Source organism: Podarcis vaucheri (genome assembly GCF_965113315.1).
Source record: "Podarcis vaucheri genome assembly, chromosome: 17".
NCBI lineage: Eukaryota > Metazoa > Chordata > Lepidosauria > Squamata > Lacertidae > Podarcis > Podarcis vaucheri.
The window spans coordinates 42215166-42231608 of NC_138755.1; the positions used below are offsets into that span (position 1 = coordinate 42215166).

General features: G+C 44.0%; 1 protein-coding gene across 2 annotated transcripts; it reads right to left on the bottom strand.

Moving 5' to 3' along the window:
- Positions 1 to 6059: 6059 nt before the first annotated feature.
- On the bottom strand, positions 6060 to 16342 carry GTF2E1 (general transcription factor IIE subunit 1). Of its 2 annotated transcripts, XM_082205639.1 has the most exons (6): positions 16236 to 16342; positions 15182 to 15433; positions 13850 to 14304; positions 13271 to 13472; positions 10858 to 11099; positions 6060 to 8080 (listed from the first exon to the last, which is right to left on the bottom strand). In XM_082205639.1, the coding sequence occupies exons 3-6, from the start codon at positions 14295 to 14297 to the stop codon at positions 7650 to 7652; spliced, it is 1323 nt and encodes a 440-aa protein (XP_082061765.1). In that variant the 5' UTR covers positions 14298 to 14304; positions 15182 to 15433; positions 16236 to 16342; the 3' UTR covers positions 6060 to 7649. The 2 variants fall into 2 exon arrangements, with proteins under 2 accessions (XP_082061765.1, XP_082061766.1); XM_082205640.1 differs by lacking the exon at positions 15182 to 15433 and having other exon boundaries at positions 16236 to 16334.
- Between the last annotated feature and the right edge of the window lie 101 nt (positions 16343 to 16443).

Here is a 16443-nt window from a genome sequence, read left to right on the forward strand (position 1 = left end):
TAAAACTTTAGAATTTCCTACAAAACAGGACAGACTCTTCACACTTTCAAGCTGCTGGGTGTATTTGCCATCTTTCCACTACAAGCTCTACGAATAAAACTCTTTCTCCATGCACCAGACACAATGCTTAGCTTTCCCTCATGACAAAGCCTCCTACCTTTAATGTTTCAAGTCTCCTTCATGCTCACAGACTGGATCCCTCTCTGCAGTGGTCTGCCACAAGCCAGTTGGAAATCCCTCCCAGTTCTCACCTTTCACTTCCACTTTTGGTTGTTGAACAAGTTCTCCCAGCCCAGATGTTGAAGATGCCATTCTCCAAGTGTCAAGACTTACTCCTAGAGGTGCGCCAAGCCTACATGTCCATACCGGATAAGAAAACCCACCTCAACGCCCTCCCCCTGAGTCCACTGAGTCCACAAAGAAAGAGGGGATTATTGAAAAATTGCAATTTACTGAACATTGTGAGTGATCTGTGTTCCTTCTACACAAATTTGAGAACTCTCTTCAAGATTCCCTAGCTCAAGTTACTTAGTAAGCAATTTTTATGCCACCTATTCTATGGCCTAGAAGATCCCCACCCACTCTCCTGGAGAAGAGAGCTCTTTGATTACTGGGCTGCCAAGTGAGTTGGAACCAAGTGGGCTGCCAAGTGAGTGCCAAAACAAATTTCCACCTTCCCCTTGGGCTCTGAAGAACACCTAATTCTTCAAATGAAACCATGCAAAATACAGGGGTACCTTGGCTCTCAAACGCCTTGGTACTCAAACAACTTGGAACCCAGACACTGCAAACCCGGAAGTATACCGGTTTGTGAACGTTTTCGGAGGCCCAACGCACTCCGTTTTTACTGTTACGCTTCCGTGTTGAGTGCCACACTTCTGTTTTGAGCGTTACACTGAGGTTTGTCTGCTTTTGCTATTTGTGTTTTTGTTTTGGGGGCTTTTTTGTTTTGTTTTTGTGACTGTGGAACCCAGTTCAGCTCCGGATTGTGTGACTGCAGTACATTGTTTATTGCTTTCGTTTTATGGATCACTGGTCTCGTTAGATAGTAAAATTCATGTTAAATTGCTGTTTTAGGGGTTGTTTTTCAAAGTCTGGAACAGGTTAATCCGTTTTGCGTTACTTTCTATGGGAAAGCACGCCTTGGTTTTGGAATGCTTTGGACTTCCGGAACGGATTAAGTCTGAAAACCAAGGTAGCACTGTAGCGGATTCTGTCCCTAGTCGCTCTAGCTAAAAGGACAGCAAGCTCTTACCTCCAGCTTCAGGTGTCAAATTGTGCAAAGTCTTACCTGGGGTGATGCAGAAATGCTGCCAGGGACTGGGTTATAGATGGATCACCGGGAGTCAGAATAAGGCAGCCTTCGCCAATGCCCTCTAGATATTTTGAAGTGAACTCCAGGTATCCCCAATCAAGACAGAAGGTAGCAGGTTGGAAAAGGCTAGTGGAAGGCAATGTCCACGCTCATTATGATGAGCGGCGCATGTCTGTTGCTGACACTGACATATTTTAGGTGCCAGATTAAAACTGGGCATTTGATGGCATTTGGTCCAGCTGATTCAAGGCTTTGTGTTAGTGCAGCTTTGGGTTGCTGAACAGGTTTCCTTCCTCCCTTACAGAAGATAATATTTTATGCTAAGATTAGATGGTGTTTAAATTAGATGGCGGTTGGGTTATTTTAACAATGTTGTCTTTTCTCAACTGGATTGTAACTCTCCCAGACTGCCCTGCGCTAAGCAACTAATGCATTAAATAGCAATACAGTGGAACCTTGGTTCTTGGAAGGGCTTAATTGACGAACACATTGGCTCCCGAACGCCACAAACTCGGAAGTAAGTGTTCTGGTTTGCGAACGTTTTTGGGAAGCCAAACATCCAACGCGGCTTCCGCTTGAGTTCAGGAAGCTCCTGCAGCCAATCGGAAGCAGCGCCTGGGTTTTTGAAAGTTTCGGAAGACGAACAGACTTCCAGAATGGATTACGTTCGAGAACCAAGGTATCACTGTAGTAACATTTCAGATGGAAAAGTGGGGCATAAATGTTCAGGAAAACCTATGAAAGATAGGGTGAGCCTGTCAGGAAGTCGGCCTACACTCGAGTAGGGCTGAGCCAAGGGCATGACCACCCAGGAGGACTCCCCTGCTCAGCGCCTGAGGGCCCCAGTCCTGCCACTCACCCCCTGGCCAGGGCGGGGCCTGATGGGCTCTATAAGGACTGCTGTTGCTGCTGCTGCGCAGAGAGGGCTCTGTTTTGTTTTTGTTTAAATTGCTGTTATTTGTTACCTATGTCATTTTAAATTGTGATATTAATGCTATATTCTTAGTTTTAGATTTATGTGGAAATTGTTTCCCATTTTGTTGTGTATTTTTTTATGTGGTTTATTTATTGTTTAAAAGGGACGCGGGTGGCGCTGTGGGTTAAACCACAGAGCCGAGGGCTCGCAGATCAGAAGGTCAGCGGTTTGAATCCCCGCGACGGGGTGAGCCCCCATTGCTCGGTCCCTGCTCCTGCCAACCTAGCAGTTCGAAAGCACGTCAAAGTGCAAGTAGATAAATAGGTACCGCTCCAGCGGGAAGGTAAATGGCGTTTCCGTGCGCTGCTCTGGTTTGCCAGAAGCAGCTTAGTCATGCTGGCCACATGACCCGGAAGCTGTATGCCGGCTCCCTTGGCCAATAAAGTGAGATGAGCGGAGCGCCGCAACTCCCGAGTCTGCCACGATTGGACCTAATGGTCAGGGGTCCCTTTACCTTTACCTATTTATTGTTTATGACTTTTATAATTATGTAAATCTTGTTATGCTGTAAGCTGCCTTGAGCAATGTTTTTTTAACTGTAGAAGGGCGGCATACAAATAAAAAATGATGATGATGATGAGAGCTTTAAGGTTAACGATGAGGAGTTTGTGCTGGTATTATACTCCATTACCTTACTCAAGTAGTGAGGAGGGGGCGGCGAAGAGAATGTTGAATACAGCAGCACCTGCATGCCAGCATCTGTTCTATATTGCCACAATCCTGAGCATTACCTCCCTGCCACTCCACTCAACAATAGCCTATTGTACGAATGCTGCAGCAAACTTGGTAGCAGTGCACAGATTGCTGTCACCGCATGAAGGCAACACGATGAAGCCTATCCAAGAGCAGCGTGAATCATATTTCAGAAAGCAAAACATATGTGTGTGGGGGCTTGGTTCCTGAGAAGAGATTTATAAAACGGGGCAGAAGAACTTGACATTTCCAGACAAAACAGCTTCCTGTGTTAGAGAACTAGATTTCTGAGAACCAGCGAAGCATTTTTTTCTCTTAGTCTCCTTGAAACCCAGCTCAGACATATTCAAGGAAGTCTGACTGCTGTAAACATTTTAATTATTCATTTTTAGATTATAACTTACCCTGCCTGGGCCTTTGGGACACCAGATGCCCAAAAGAAATTAGTTAAAATTAGAATGTCAAGACTCATAAATGCAATCAGTCTGTAACAACATGCTTTACTTATCTGCAGTATTAGTCTGCAATTCTATGTGCACTATATGTTGGGAGTGAACCCCAATAAATTATCTCTCAGTAAACATCTATAGGGTCAAGGCTCTTAGGTTATGACCCATGCACACAAACTTGAGGGTAAATCCCATTGGACATGCAGGTTAAAAGGACTTCTCCGATAAAGAAAACAATGCCCGACCTGAAGAATTTGGAGCAAATGATTCAGCAAAGGAAACACAGCCCAGAATAACTAAGGAGATAGTACAAGAATATTTGGCTAGTTTAGATGTATTCAAGTCTCCAGGGCCAGATGAACTGCATCCAAGAGTATTAAAAGAACTGGCAGATGTGATCTCAGAACCACTGGCAGTCATCTTTGAGAATTCCTGGAGAACAGGCGAAGTCCCGGCAGACTGGAGGAGGGCAAATGTTGTCCCTATTTTCAAAAAGGGGAAAAGAGAGGACCCAAATAATTACCGCCCAGTCAGTCTGACATCAATACCAGGGAAGATTCTGGAACAGATCATTAAGCAAACAGTCTGTGAGCACCTAGAAAGGAATGCTGTGATCACCAATAGTCAGCATGGATTTCTGAAAAATAAGTCATGTCAGACTAACCTGATCTCGTTTTTTGACAGAATTACAAGCCTGGTAGATGAAGGGAACGCAGTGGATGTAGCCTACCTTGATTTCAGCAAGGCATTTGACAAGGTGCCCCATGATATTCTTGTAAAGAAGCTGGTAAAATGCGGTCTTGACTATGCTACCACTCAGTGGATTTGTAACTGGCTGACTGCCCGAACCCAAAGGGTGCTCATCAATGGTTCCTCTTCATCCTGGAGAAGAGTGACTAGTGGGGTGCCACAGGGTTCTGTCTTGGGCCCGGTCTTATTCAACATCTTTATCAACGACTTGGATGATGGACTCAAGGGCATCCTGATCAAATTTGCAGATGACACCAAACTGGGAGGGGTGGCTAACACCCCAGAGGACAGGATCACACTTCAAAACGACCTTGACAGATTAGAGAACTGGGCCAAAACAAACAAGATGAATTTTAACAGGGAGAAATGTAAAGTATTGCACTTGGGCAAAAAAAATGAGAGGCACAAATACAAGATGGGTGACACCTGGCTTGAGAGCAGTACATGTGAAAAGGATCTAGGAGTCTTGGTTGACCACAAACTTGACATGAGCCAACAGTGTGACGCGGCAGCTAAAAAAGCCAATGCAATTCTGGGCTGCATCAATAGGAGTATAGCATCTAGATCAAGGGAAGTAATAGTGCCACTGTATTCTGCTCTGGTCAGACCACACCTGGAGTACTGTGTCCAGTTCTGGGCACCACAATTCAAGAAGGACACTGACAAACTGGAACGTGTCCAGAGGAGGGCAACCAAAATGGTCAAAGGCCTGGAAACGATGCCTTATGAGGAACGGCTAAGGGAGCTGGGCATGTTTAGCCTGGAGAAGAGGAGGTTAAGGGGTGATATGATAGCCATGTTCAAATATATAAAAGGATGTCACATAGAGGAGGGAGAAAGGTTGTTTTCTGCTGCTCCAGAGAAGCGGACACGGAGCAATGGATCCAAACTACAAGAAAGAAGATTCCACCTAAACATTCGGAAGAACTTCCTGACAGTAAGAGCTGTTCGACAGTGGAATTTGCTGCCAAGGAGTGTGGTGGAGTCTCCTACTTTGGAGGTCTTTAAGCAGAGGCTTGACAACCATATGTCAGGAGTGCTCTGATGGTGTTTCCTGCTTGGCAGGGGGTTGGACTCGATGGCCCTTGTGGTCTCTTCCAACTCTATGATTCTATGATTCTATGATTCTATGACTGTAACTACTTCCCTAAGGCAGGCAGGACCATTCTGAAAACTCTTCTTGGATGGAATTCCATAGTACCGAGTGTCCTATAGTCCAATCTAAAAGAGCATTGGAAATGTGGAGGAATAAAGGCAGCTGGAAATAATATTTGTTTCTTCATGGATCCACTTACTGAAGACATTCCTTGTCTAAAACATCCTTGAGACAGATAGCTTTACCATTCAAAGAGCTTCACAATCTACTTCTTACTTCATACAACAATTATGCTTCAGATCTCATCCGTAATGCAAGAGTTTTAATGCAGTTGCAATGCTAAACCATGGTTTGGTGATCCCTTGGGCTTTTGCATGTCGTCATCCTCTCCTCGCCTGGGGTAGACAAGCTATTGTTTCCAATTGCCAGGCCATGGCACCATTAAATAAATAAATAAATACAACCCCTGCCATCTGGGTGGATTTCCCCACTACAGTGCAAATGAGCCAGCCAGCAGCAATGAGGCCAAGTTACCTAGCAAGTCTGCATGCAACATGGTATTACAATCCAAAGCCTAGATATGATTGACTGACTTTGTCTTATACTGGCAAAACAAGGTGTTTTATCTAGCAAAGGAATACGAAAGACAGACTGTGACATTGTGTAGGAACACCTACAAGAGAGCCAAGAACTCTTCAACAAGTATTATCGCATTAAGCTAAAAAGAAAAAAGCGAGCTGCTCTAATTTGTTCATTAATCAATGAAAAACCAGTGGAAGATGTTGTTTGTGCCTTTTTATTTTAAGATGGAATAAAAATTTAGACCATAGTTTAAAGATCGTGTGTCTATTACCAATCAAAATTTCCAAAGATAAAATCTTAAGAGAAACTTCACAGACTAACAAAACATAAGAGGGTCAGTATACAACGGCTTGACATTTTAAGGGACCGATAACGTATATCGTTTCAGTAAATTAAAACAGCATGTGTGGCAGATGCTAAAGTTTTAAAATACACAGTCCTTTTACCACTCTGCTCTACTATAATGCCAAATAAGAAAAACAATGATTTTTAAAAGCTGTAAATGTTTTTAAAACGTAAAACATTACAAGATCGGCTTTGCTTGTGTAGGCACTGCTGGATATATAAAATAGACTGTTCTGTGCTAAATACTGACACACAACAAAGTTCTGCATAATCATTCAAAATCGAGAACACCTTTTGGGTTTGTGCCAAATTAAAATATCCCCAGCCCGAGTCTTAGCTTAGGCAAAATCACTTTTTTGGGTAGAGTCAAAGAATGGAGAAGAGTGTTTTTCATTCAACATGGACTATCCAGCATGGGGGGAAATATGTTTTGACAGTTTTGGTCCATCTTTAGATTATGACCTACAATGGGAAGTATAAGGTATAAGAGCACTTCTGGAAGTAGGGGCTGAACTGAAGGTAATTTACATTTTGAAGTCAAGTCCACTCATTTGAAAATTATAGCACTGCAGGTGAAGTGATTGCATGAAAAGCCAGGAATCCACCCATGTTAGCAAAGAAATAAAATCACTGACCTGGAAAATAAATTTCAAAAATGACAAGTTTTACAAGACTGTAAAATTCACCATGCTCTTTGAGGCTGTGACAACTTCTTCCTAGTCAGCAATAACCAAAATGTCTACCTGTCTCCAGTGTGCCTCTTTCTCCAAAAAGCTATTTCAACCACTGTGGTGGCTTACTATCCATTAATTAACATGATTGTACATATGTTCTCTGCAGCTATAGATCGCTTTTAGAAACGATAGGATCTATAAGAAAATGGTACATGGGGAACAAAATATATATCCTGCTTGTCTAGGTGTAAGAAATAAAAAATACCCATATATTAAGTATGCAGGGCATTAAGTAGTTACAAGCAGATCATATGCAGTTCTGAAGCAACCATCTTTAGATATTATTTTCAGAGGAGATGCTATCACTGACTCTGAATCTAGGAAACTCAATGCAATGCCTTATACAACCCCCTTTCAGGACAGATAAACAAGCAACCAAAAGGGCATTCCTATTTCCCAGATCAAAAGCAAACAATTATTAAGTACATGGAAATGAATGGATCTGGAAACTTTCAGTCTAAGTGTAGCTCTGCACACAAATATGTGAGCAAGGGACTCCAGATTGCCCAGCAAGCTCTCACACTCTTATACTACATCTTTGGCTGGCCGCCTCTTTATCTGTCCGATTGCTCATGTGGCATTTTCTGTGTAAATCTAAAGAACAATTGAATTAACTCAGAATGTATGAGAATATAATTCAGTATTTTGCTCTGTTCCAGAATTTCCAGGTGACTATCATCTATAGATGCTGCACACAAGCAGAAGGGAGCTAATCAAACATGTCCTCAAACATCCGCTGGCCCATCGCTATGTACTGGTCTTTCTCCTCCAGAGTCATTTGGGCCACCAACTCAGGTCGTTGGGTTACTTGACTATAATAAAATGGGCGTCCCGCCACCATGACAGTGGGGTCTTCTGTCACCACCTCAAACTCATCATCATCATCTTCCTCTGTCAGCCCATAGAGTGTTGTTGCAGCCGGGGCGACGTGGGGAGGGGAGTCCTCGTCCGATTCGCTCGTCTCGCTCTCAGAGTCACTGGCATTGGTGGCAGATAGTGGGGCGATGCCTCCCATGGCAGCTACAGAGGCAGAGGGGGTTTTCTTCTCGTGGATGAGCAGAGCTTGCATCACCTCCTCGTTATTGTCGAGGGCAGCCGGACCCTCTTCCCCTTCCTGTAACATATCTGTGTCTGGACCACCTGCAAGAAAACAATGGAAGCAATTTTACATGCTACTGCTGCAATACTAAAGGTAAAAGGTAAAGGACTCCTGGACGATTAATTTCAGTCAAAGGCAACTATGGGGTTGCGGCACTCATCTCGCTTTCAGGCCAAGGGAGCCAGCGTTGGTCCACAGACAGCTTTCTGGGTCGTGGCCAGCATGACTTATCCACTTCTGGTGCAACAGGACACCGTGACGGAAACCAGAGCAAACAGAAACACTGTTTACCTTCCCGCCACAAGGGTACCTATTTATCTACTTGCACTTTGACGTGCTTTTGAACTGCTAGGTTGGCAGGAGCTGGGACAGAGCAACGGGAGCTCATCCTGTTGCGGGGATTTGAACCACTAACCTTTTGATCAGCAAGCCCAAGAGGCTCAGGTGTGATTTTCGGCATCTGGGCATGCGCAGACATGATTTCCGGCATCACTCTGTGCCAGTCTGGCCCACAGAGGATCTCTGCAGGAGTGATCTGGCCCATGCCCAGTAAGCCTTACTGACCCCTGCTATAAACTGAGCAAAGTGGTGTACCTTTTCTTGCACTATATAATTTCAAAGGTGGGGGTGGGAAGATGAATATCTGAATGTTTTTCTATGAGAAATTTCTCTGTACATAGAAAAAACAACACAGCAGGGAAGAGGTATCTTCAGTCCTCTTTCCATTCCCAGTTAGGAAATGTGGTAAACCTGTGAAACTGGGGATGGATTAGACCCCACAAAGGTGTGGTTACACTAAGAAGTGCAATGCCACAACCAACATTTTGGTTTCTAAGGTAAGCTGGTATAATGCAGCTAAGAGATTGCATTATAAATCAGGAAAATCATGCCTTGAATCTCACCTTGATCATGAATCTGTCAGCCTTATGCAACCCAGTTGCTCAGTCTGACCCGACATCCCAATGGCAAATATAGGGATCATAGTACCAGGCTACGTTAAATGGTTGTAGTGAGAATTACAGTAAGATAATGTGCATAAATTCCTTCCAAGCTTTCTGAAAGCATCATGTCAATTTTAAGTCCCACAGATGTCCCACAATACATTGTTAGTTTTGCTGCAATGAACTAAGTCTTCTGGAACTCAACCTTCCGAAAATCTTTAGTTCTAAAAATCAACCTGGGGCAGAGCATCTGTCACTGAGACTTCAGTGTTAGAAAACAAACAGTGTAAATCAGGCATAGGCAAACTTGGCCCTCCAAATGTTTTGGGACTACAACTCCCATCATCCCTAGCTAACAGGACCAGTGGTCAGGGATGATGGGAGTTGTAGCCCCAAACATCTGGAGGGCCAAGTTTGCCTATGCCTGGTGTAAATGTTCTAAGGAGCATAAACTAATCACACTTTTTACACATCTCTGAGAAGGCAGCTACTTTACCAGGAGTAAGAACTAAGACAGTGTGTTCGCATGTGCACAAATATGTAGAGCACACACTCCCCCATTCTGAATTACGCACTTTCACTTCTTTATTTCTCCCAGATCTGTTTAAATTTCAGATATTTATATATTGCTTAATACTCAGAATTTCTAAGTGTACATTAAAATGCCCGCTGAAATAAGGAAGTCTTTGTTACGTGCCTGCAGTTCAGTAGGGAGTTTGCTTATCTAATCTCAATTGAGAGGGAGTTCAACAGGCTTGGGCCCACAAGACTGAAGGCACAGCTTCTAGTAGTTTTGAACCATTCAGCTAATTTCTCCAAAGATCTCCATGAACGGGCAGGGGTATAAGGGATCAGGCGCTCCTTAAGATATCAAGTTGCTAAGGACCTTGGAAATTAATACGAGAGCATTAAACCTGCCTCAATAACATGGGCAGCCAGTGCAAGCTTTTAAGCTCTGAGGTGATGTACTGGTGTTGCTTACTCAGAGAGACAATGCCCCTGTAATTCTGGACTAATAGAAACAATAGAGCATGTGCTTCTCCAGTGCTTATGTTATATAGACATTCGTATTAGCCTCATCTCCCCACTACTCCTAAGTATCCAGGGCTCACAGGACAATTCTATACCTCCCTGCTGCTCACCAACCCTGCTATAACATACAACGTTGCCAGGTTCTACACAGCAGTGTTCAAAATTTGTTGATGACCAGTACCACAAACTAGATTTAATGAACACTCATATCAGTGTGCTTTGTAAATTGGTAGTCATAATGTTTTATGCACTTTCACATTTGTTTAATGCTCCTAACCCTTCTTTTAGACTCTTTTAGTTTCTTTTAGATTCCTATACAGTAGTACCTCAGGTTAAATCCGCTTCAGGTTACAGACTCCGCTAACCCAGAAATAGTGCTTCAGGTTAAGAACTTTGCTTCAGGATAAGAACAGAAATTGGGCTCCGGCGGCGCGGCGGCAGCAGAAGGGCCCATTAGCTAAAGTGGTGCTTCAGGTTAAGAACAGTTTCAGGTTAAGAACGGACCTCCGGAACGAATTAAGTACTTAACCCGAGGTACCACTGTAGTCTTTTATATATACCTTCTGTTTTTAATAATTTTAGCTTAACCAAAACGCTTTACAGATTTTAAATGATCATACCCCACCCTCCTTGTGCTGGTTTATGACCGTAATAAAGATTTGATTGATAGGACTGACGGATTGATATGTACTGGCGAGAGTCTGTTCCCATCAAGAGTCTAGTTGCCGCATCTTGCACCAGGTGGAGCTTCCAGTGCGCACAAGGGTAGTCCCATTTAACGGGCGTTGCAGTAATCAAGTACTGAGGTTACCTCTTCATGAATCCCTGCCCTTTAGCTTTCTTACCTTCTTTCACTTCATCCGGATCGTACGCCCCTTGCACTGTGCTCTCACGCAGCCAAACCGGTCTCTCTCTAGCTGGCTTCCCTTCATTAGCTGGCTGGTGCAGGTCCTCCTGGTCCTCCATGCTGATGATGACATTCTGGGTATACAAGTCCTCATAAGAGGGTCCCTTTGTAGACCAGGCTTCCCTGGGCTGCCCACTTGATAGACTGCTGTTTGCCAAAGCACTGGCAGCCCGCTCCTTGCTGTAGACAATAATAAAACACAGGTTAGAAAAAAGGTCAAGGACCCCCTGGACAGTTATGTCCAGTCAAAGGCAACTGTGGGGTTGCGGTGCTCATCTCGCTTTCAGGCCGAAGGAGCCAGTGTTTGTCCACAGACAGCTTTCCAGGTCATGTAGCCAGCATGATTAAACTGCTTCTGGCCCAACGGGACACCATGACAGAAGCCAGAGTGCACAGAAACACCGTTTACCTTCCCGCCACAGTGGTACCTATTTATCTACTTGCACAGGTGTGCTTTTGAACTGCTAGGTTGGCAGGAGCTGGGACGCCCCATCGTGGGGATTCGAACCGCTGAGCTTCTGATCGGCAAGCCCAAGAGGCTCAGTGGTTTAGACCACAGCGCCATCCGCATCCCAGTCCATAAAACACAACACTTTGCTAACACAGGTATTTTCACTCATTTAAATGAATTGACCTGTTAAATCACACTTAGTGTTCTACATTTTCGATCTATGAGGAAAAAATTGTGGCTGTTATTAGAAGGTGTGATTACGGTTTAAATTTTTTTTAGCTTCTGCTCTGATGTGGATTGTTTGTTTCATAAGAGTTCTGCACTGTGATTTTGGTGTTTTACTAGATCTGCGGCTCTCAGAACATTGCTTTGCGGGGGGATTAATCAATGTAATCAAATAAATAGAGTGATCCCATAAACCATGCAGATTTCGCAGCAGTGTCATTATCTCAGGAATTTCTGGAAATTTCAACTGGGGGATATAAGTATCACTATATGCTTATTAATGTGGGATTATGAAGAGGAGCGCCACCATATAAAGACAGATAATGGAACCATTAGGGTAGGCATATATTGTCTAAATAAAAGTATGTTCTAACACACACAGCACAGAGAGGTGGAAGAGTTCTGAGGTGATATAACAGCCAGTATCACTTCAGACTATAGGTGAAGGATTCCTGTAAGTTCCTATACGTTAAACTAATTTACCTCCGTGTATAAATTGATACAGCCAAGGAGCAGTCTGGGCTAGTACCTCTCTTCTGATGTATTTGGGTTTTGTTTCTTAAACCTTCAGGCAGTTTGGGGTTTGTTACATGTGCATGGGTGGGACATTAGGCCTGGTACAATCCATTTTATCACCTCAGGCTTCTATCACCTAGTATTGCGTCATGTGTAGGGGTAAGCCCTAATTTACTATATCAGTAATGTAATCTGTAACAAGTGGACAGTATCATCTTCCAACAAGATTCTGAACTTTTAACTAAGAATTGGGCCATAATATATTTGCAGTTATTATATATAAATCAAATGGGCATAAGCGTCTTGAGAAAAATTATAACATTAGAAGACAAATGGTTAGCACCTCTTCTTGGAACAAGTTATTGGATTATGGACACCTTTATATCAGCTGTATTGTTAAAGCAAGTGTTATGTTTTTGTTGTTCTTTTTTCCTGAGGTGTCTAGTTTCAAACACTTAGGGCAGGGTGACTAAGCTTCAGTTCAGGGGCCTGATTCAGGCACACCCCCCCCAGCATTTTCTTCTCACTCCCCAAGGCCTCACCAACATGGGTGGTGGAAACAGAAATAACTCAACAAATAAGGTAGACATAACTGGGCTGGGTGGAGTTTAGCAGCGCAATGGGAATGGGAATTGTCCACTCCTTAGTCACCAGACTGATGAACAGAGAGGAAGCAATCTGCTGATCAGTTGATCTGCTGAGAACGATGAGGGTCATGTTCAACGTATTGTGGGTGTGAGGAAACTATACTTTCCCCTGGAGGGTTGGTGAAGAGTAAATGCTGCTCTCAAGCTAAAAAAAAAGGTTAGCCACCCTAACTTAAGGCTTCGCTTAAAAAATTAGCTACCTATAGGAATTTGACTGTTGTGTTCTCACTGTAGGAACTTAAGCAATCCCAGTGTCATAACAGACAAAGTGATTGGTGATACATATTGCTAAGCAACTAATCCTTACGTGCCACACTACAGAGTTCCACTTCTTCAGCAGTCTGTCTCCTTTCCCCTTAGCTGTAGACTAAATGCATCCCGATTCTTCACACAACAGGTTGTGCAAAGGAAAACTGGACCTCATGAGCAGTCCTAACATATCCTACACCAAAATGATGTTTGAATGTCAACACACCAGTACCAGGTGCAGAAGTTCAGGACCCCAAGCCCACCTCTGTTTCAGCGCGAGAATCTCCATAGGCTCAGGTTCAAGTAATTCGTAGGCTAGGTTAACATCCTCAGTCTCACGGAGGAGGGCATAGATAGGTTCTATCTGTTCGTTAAACCGTGCCACAAGCGTCCGTGCATCCTTTTTGGGCATTGCCGATTCATCTTCCTCCACTTCAGTCTCACAAAAGGTGCAGCGAAAAAGTCCTAAGAAGAGAAACTGCTATGAAGTAAGAGAGATACAACTAAGTAGCATTTCAAGTAGAATAATTTATTATTAAAAACATTTCCCTCAGAATACCAAAAGAAAAAAGCAGAATGATATTGGAATGACGCATTTAAGACTTAATTCCAGAAGCCTTTTTCATCTCCTTCAGCCAGACATAGGCAACATGAAGCCTGTAAGATGCTTCCGAGCCACATATCCTCACCACCAGGGTAATTATCTGTTAACATGGATCAATCACGTGGACTAACCAAGTTAGGTGGTTTGTTCCCACATTAGCTTCAACCTGCTCAGGTAAGGCACCCAAAATTTGTCCAACCCAGTTGGGTTCCTTATGAACTGAATGCTTGTACCTTACCTGTCATGGGATCAAACAACTGGTTTGCCTCTAAATCTGTGAAGGTGCTAAAGCAAATCGGGCACCTGAAGGAGGCTCGGTTGGTGGAATCTCTTTCATCTGTCTCAATCCTCCTCCTCATGTGGTCTAGTTTATACTTCACAACATTGACCAGCAGGCGGTAGTTGATGAAATAGAAGTTGTGCCGGGTGGTCTTGCCATCTGAGGCCGTTTCCACCCTCATCCTGCATTTGATAAACTTGTCCCCTTTCAGAGTGTTGAGAACAGCTCGGAGCTGCTTCCGATCAAACTTCAGCAATTCCAACATGTCCTCCTCTTTCACACATGGATTCCGAATCAGAATGTCCAGGGCCAAGGAATGTTCAGTGCCATAGAAGCCACGTACTACATACTTGGCAAGGCGCTTGAGAGCAGCTGGGACTTCCGTGAGAACATCTGGGTCTGTCATATCAAGTCTGCAAACGCAATAGAAGGAAATTGTAAAAATGAGCTCCGTGGCCCAATAATTTTGATTACCACAACTATGTCTTCCCCTTACCAGTTAGCAACAGTATTGCCACTGTCATTGCACTGGGTTTACCATAAAATGGTAGATGCACACCACCAGTCAACACAGATGGGTTTTAAATCCGTACCAAGAAATGAAATCTCAAAAACAATTATACTACCTGTAATGGGGCCAGTGTTTTTGAATTATGCTTCTTTGTGCTGGATGTTCAAGAATATTCTACCCACCAAAGATAAAGTTAGGTGCAATTTTGCCTTATCTGCAGAAATTTTTGATTTTAAGATGAAAAGGCAGAAATATCTGCAGGCTTACAATGCAACTCTGTAGTTGTCTTCTCAGCCCAGCTAAGTTCAATGGGACTTCCTCCTAGGTATGCAGCCTTAATTTGGCTATGCGATCAAATTAAGTTGAAACTGCCTTTTAGTACAAAGTAGTGCCAGCAATGCCCAATTATCTAAATAAGCAACAGCCTATTATTTACATCTATTCAACCTTTTGCCAGACACATCATTCAAGTTAATCTTGTTTTACTGGCTTTGTGGGCAGATGGAGTTATCTACATATATTCAAGGCTATGTTACTCCATCACTTATTTCTAGTTTGGAGTCCTGTTTTCTACTTCTCAACCCTTCCATAACCACTCCTCCCATCCAGATCTTTCAATCTTGTAGAAAAAGTTTAATAACATGTAATATGAATCTCATCTGTCTCTCTGTTTTTCCTGCCTCCATACTTGAGAACAAAGTTGATCTATTTTATTTTTTTTACCATAAGCTACATCTCCTCATTACTCAGCTGAACCAAGTTTTTCCAGTCATACCCACCTCTTCTAGCTACACTGCCTTTCCTGCTTGTTATTCAATTCTCTTTGATCCTCTTCAATCTAGTTTTCATTAGAAGTGCTCTCACTATGGTTTTCGTGGATCTTCTCCTGGACAAATCATCATCTTCTCTGCCCTTTTACCAAACTTCCAGGGGATTATTGATCATACCACACTCCTCTGGCTTTCAAACCATCTTCTTCTGATTTTCTTTCGATAAATCTTCATCTTTTCCCCATTCCCCTCTTATAGTGCCTAATAAAGTATAAAGTTCAACAAGTTTATACTCGGGCTTTCTATTTTCTATGGGCTTACTCATCAGTTGCGGGGTGGGGGAATCCCTCTGTTTCTACTTGAACAGGCACAAAATTAGATACAGTGGTACCTCGGGTTAAGAACTTAATTCATTCTGAAGGTCTGTTCTTAACCTGAAACTGTTCTTAACCTGAAGCACCACTTTAGCTAATGGGGCCTCCTCCTGCTGCTGCTGCGCCACCGGAGCCCGATTTCTGTTCTCATCCTGAAGCAAAGTTCTTAACCTGAAGCACTATTTCTGGGTTAGTGGAGTGGTACCACTGTACGGGAATCGGATATAATTTTTATTATTTACTTCTACTACATACTCTTCAGTATTTCTCCACCTTTCATGTGAGATTTTTAATTTCATGTGGAGAAAGCAGAAAACCTCACCAAAAAGACTGGCAACTGTTTAGGGAAGTTTTTAATGTTTGAAGTTTTGTCGTGTTTCTGGTCTTCTGTTGAGAGCCGCCCGGGGCTGATAGGAAGGCCTGGGAAAAACCGGAAAAATTGGGTGGAAAGCCAGTCCCCCCCCCAGAAAAATCCTGGTTCCCCCCCCCCACTTTTCCGGGTCCCCCCCCCCAGGCCTCCCCATCTCTTGTCTAGCTAAGGTACCAAGGGATGTTCCCGCTGCTAAGGGCAACCCGGAGGAGGCTGAGGGGGCAGAATGGGGGTGTGGGACGTCATAAGCATGCGCCGGGGTGGGGGGGCGAAGGCTTGCGGGGATGCGGCCTCCCCCCCGAGGGCCGCTCCGACTGACCTGCGAGGAGCCCCGGACAAGCCAGCCTTGTTGTCGCCGCTGCCGCCGCCGCCGCCGCCGCCAGGCCGCACCAAGTGGGCCAGCGAGCGAGGCCGTCGCCTGCGCAGCCGCGTCACTGCCGCGCGACGCCGGCGAAAGGTAAGGCAACGGTCGCTCCGTGACGCGCGGCTTCCCGCCTCGCCCCCCTCCGAGAGCCAATGACGAGCGC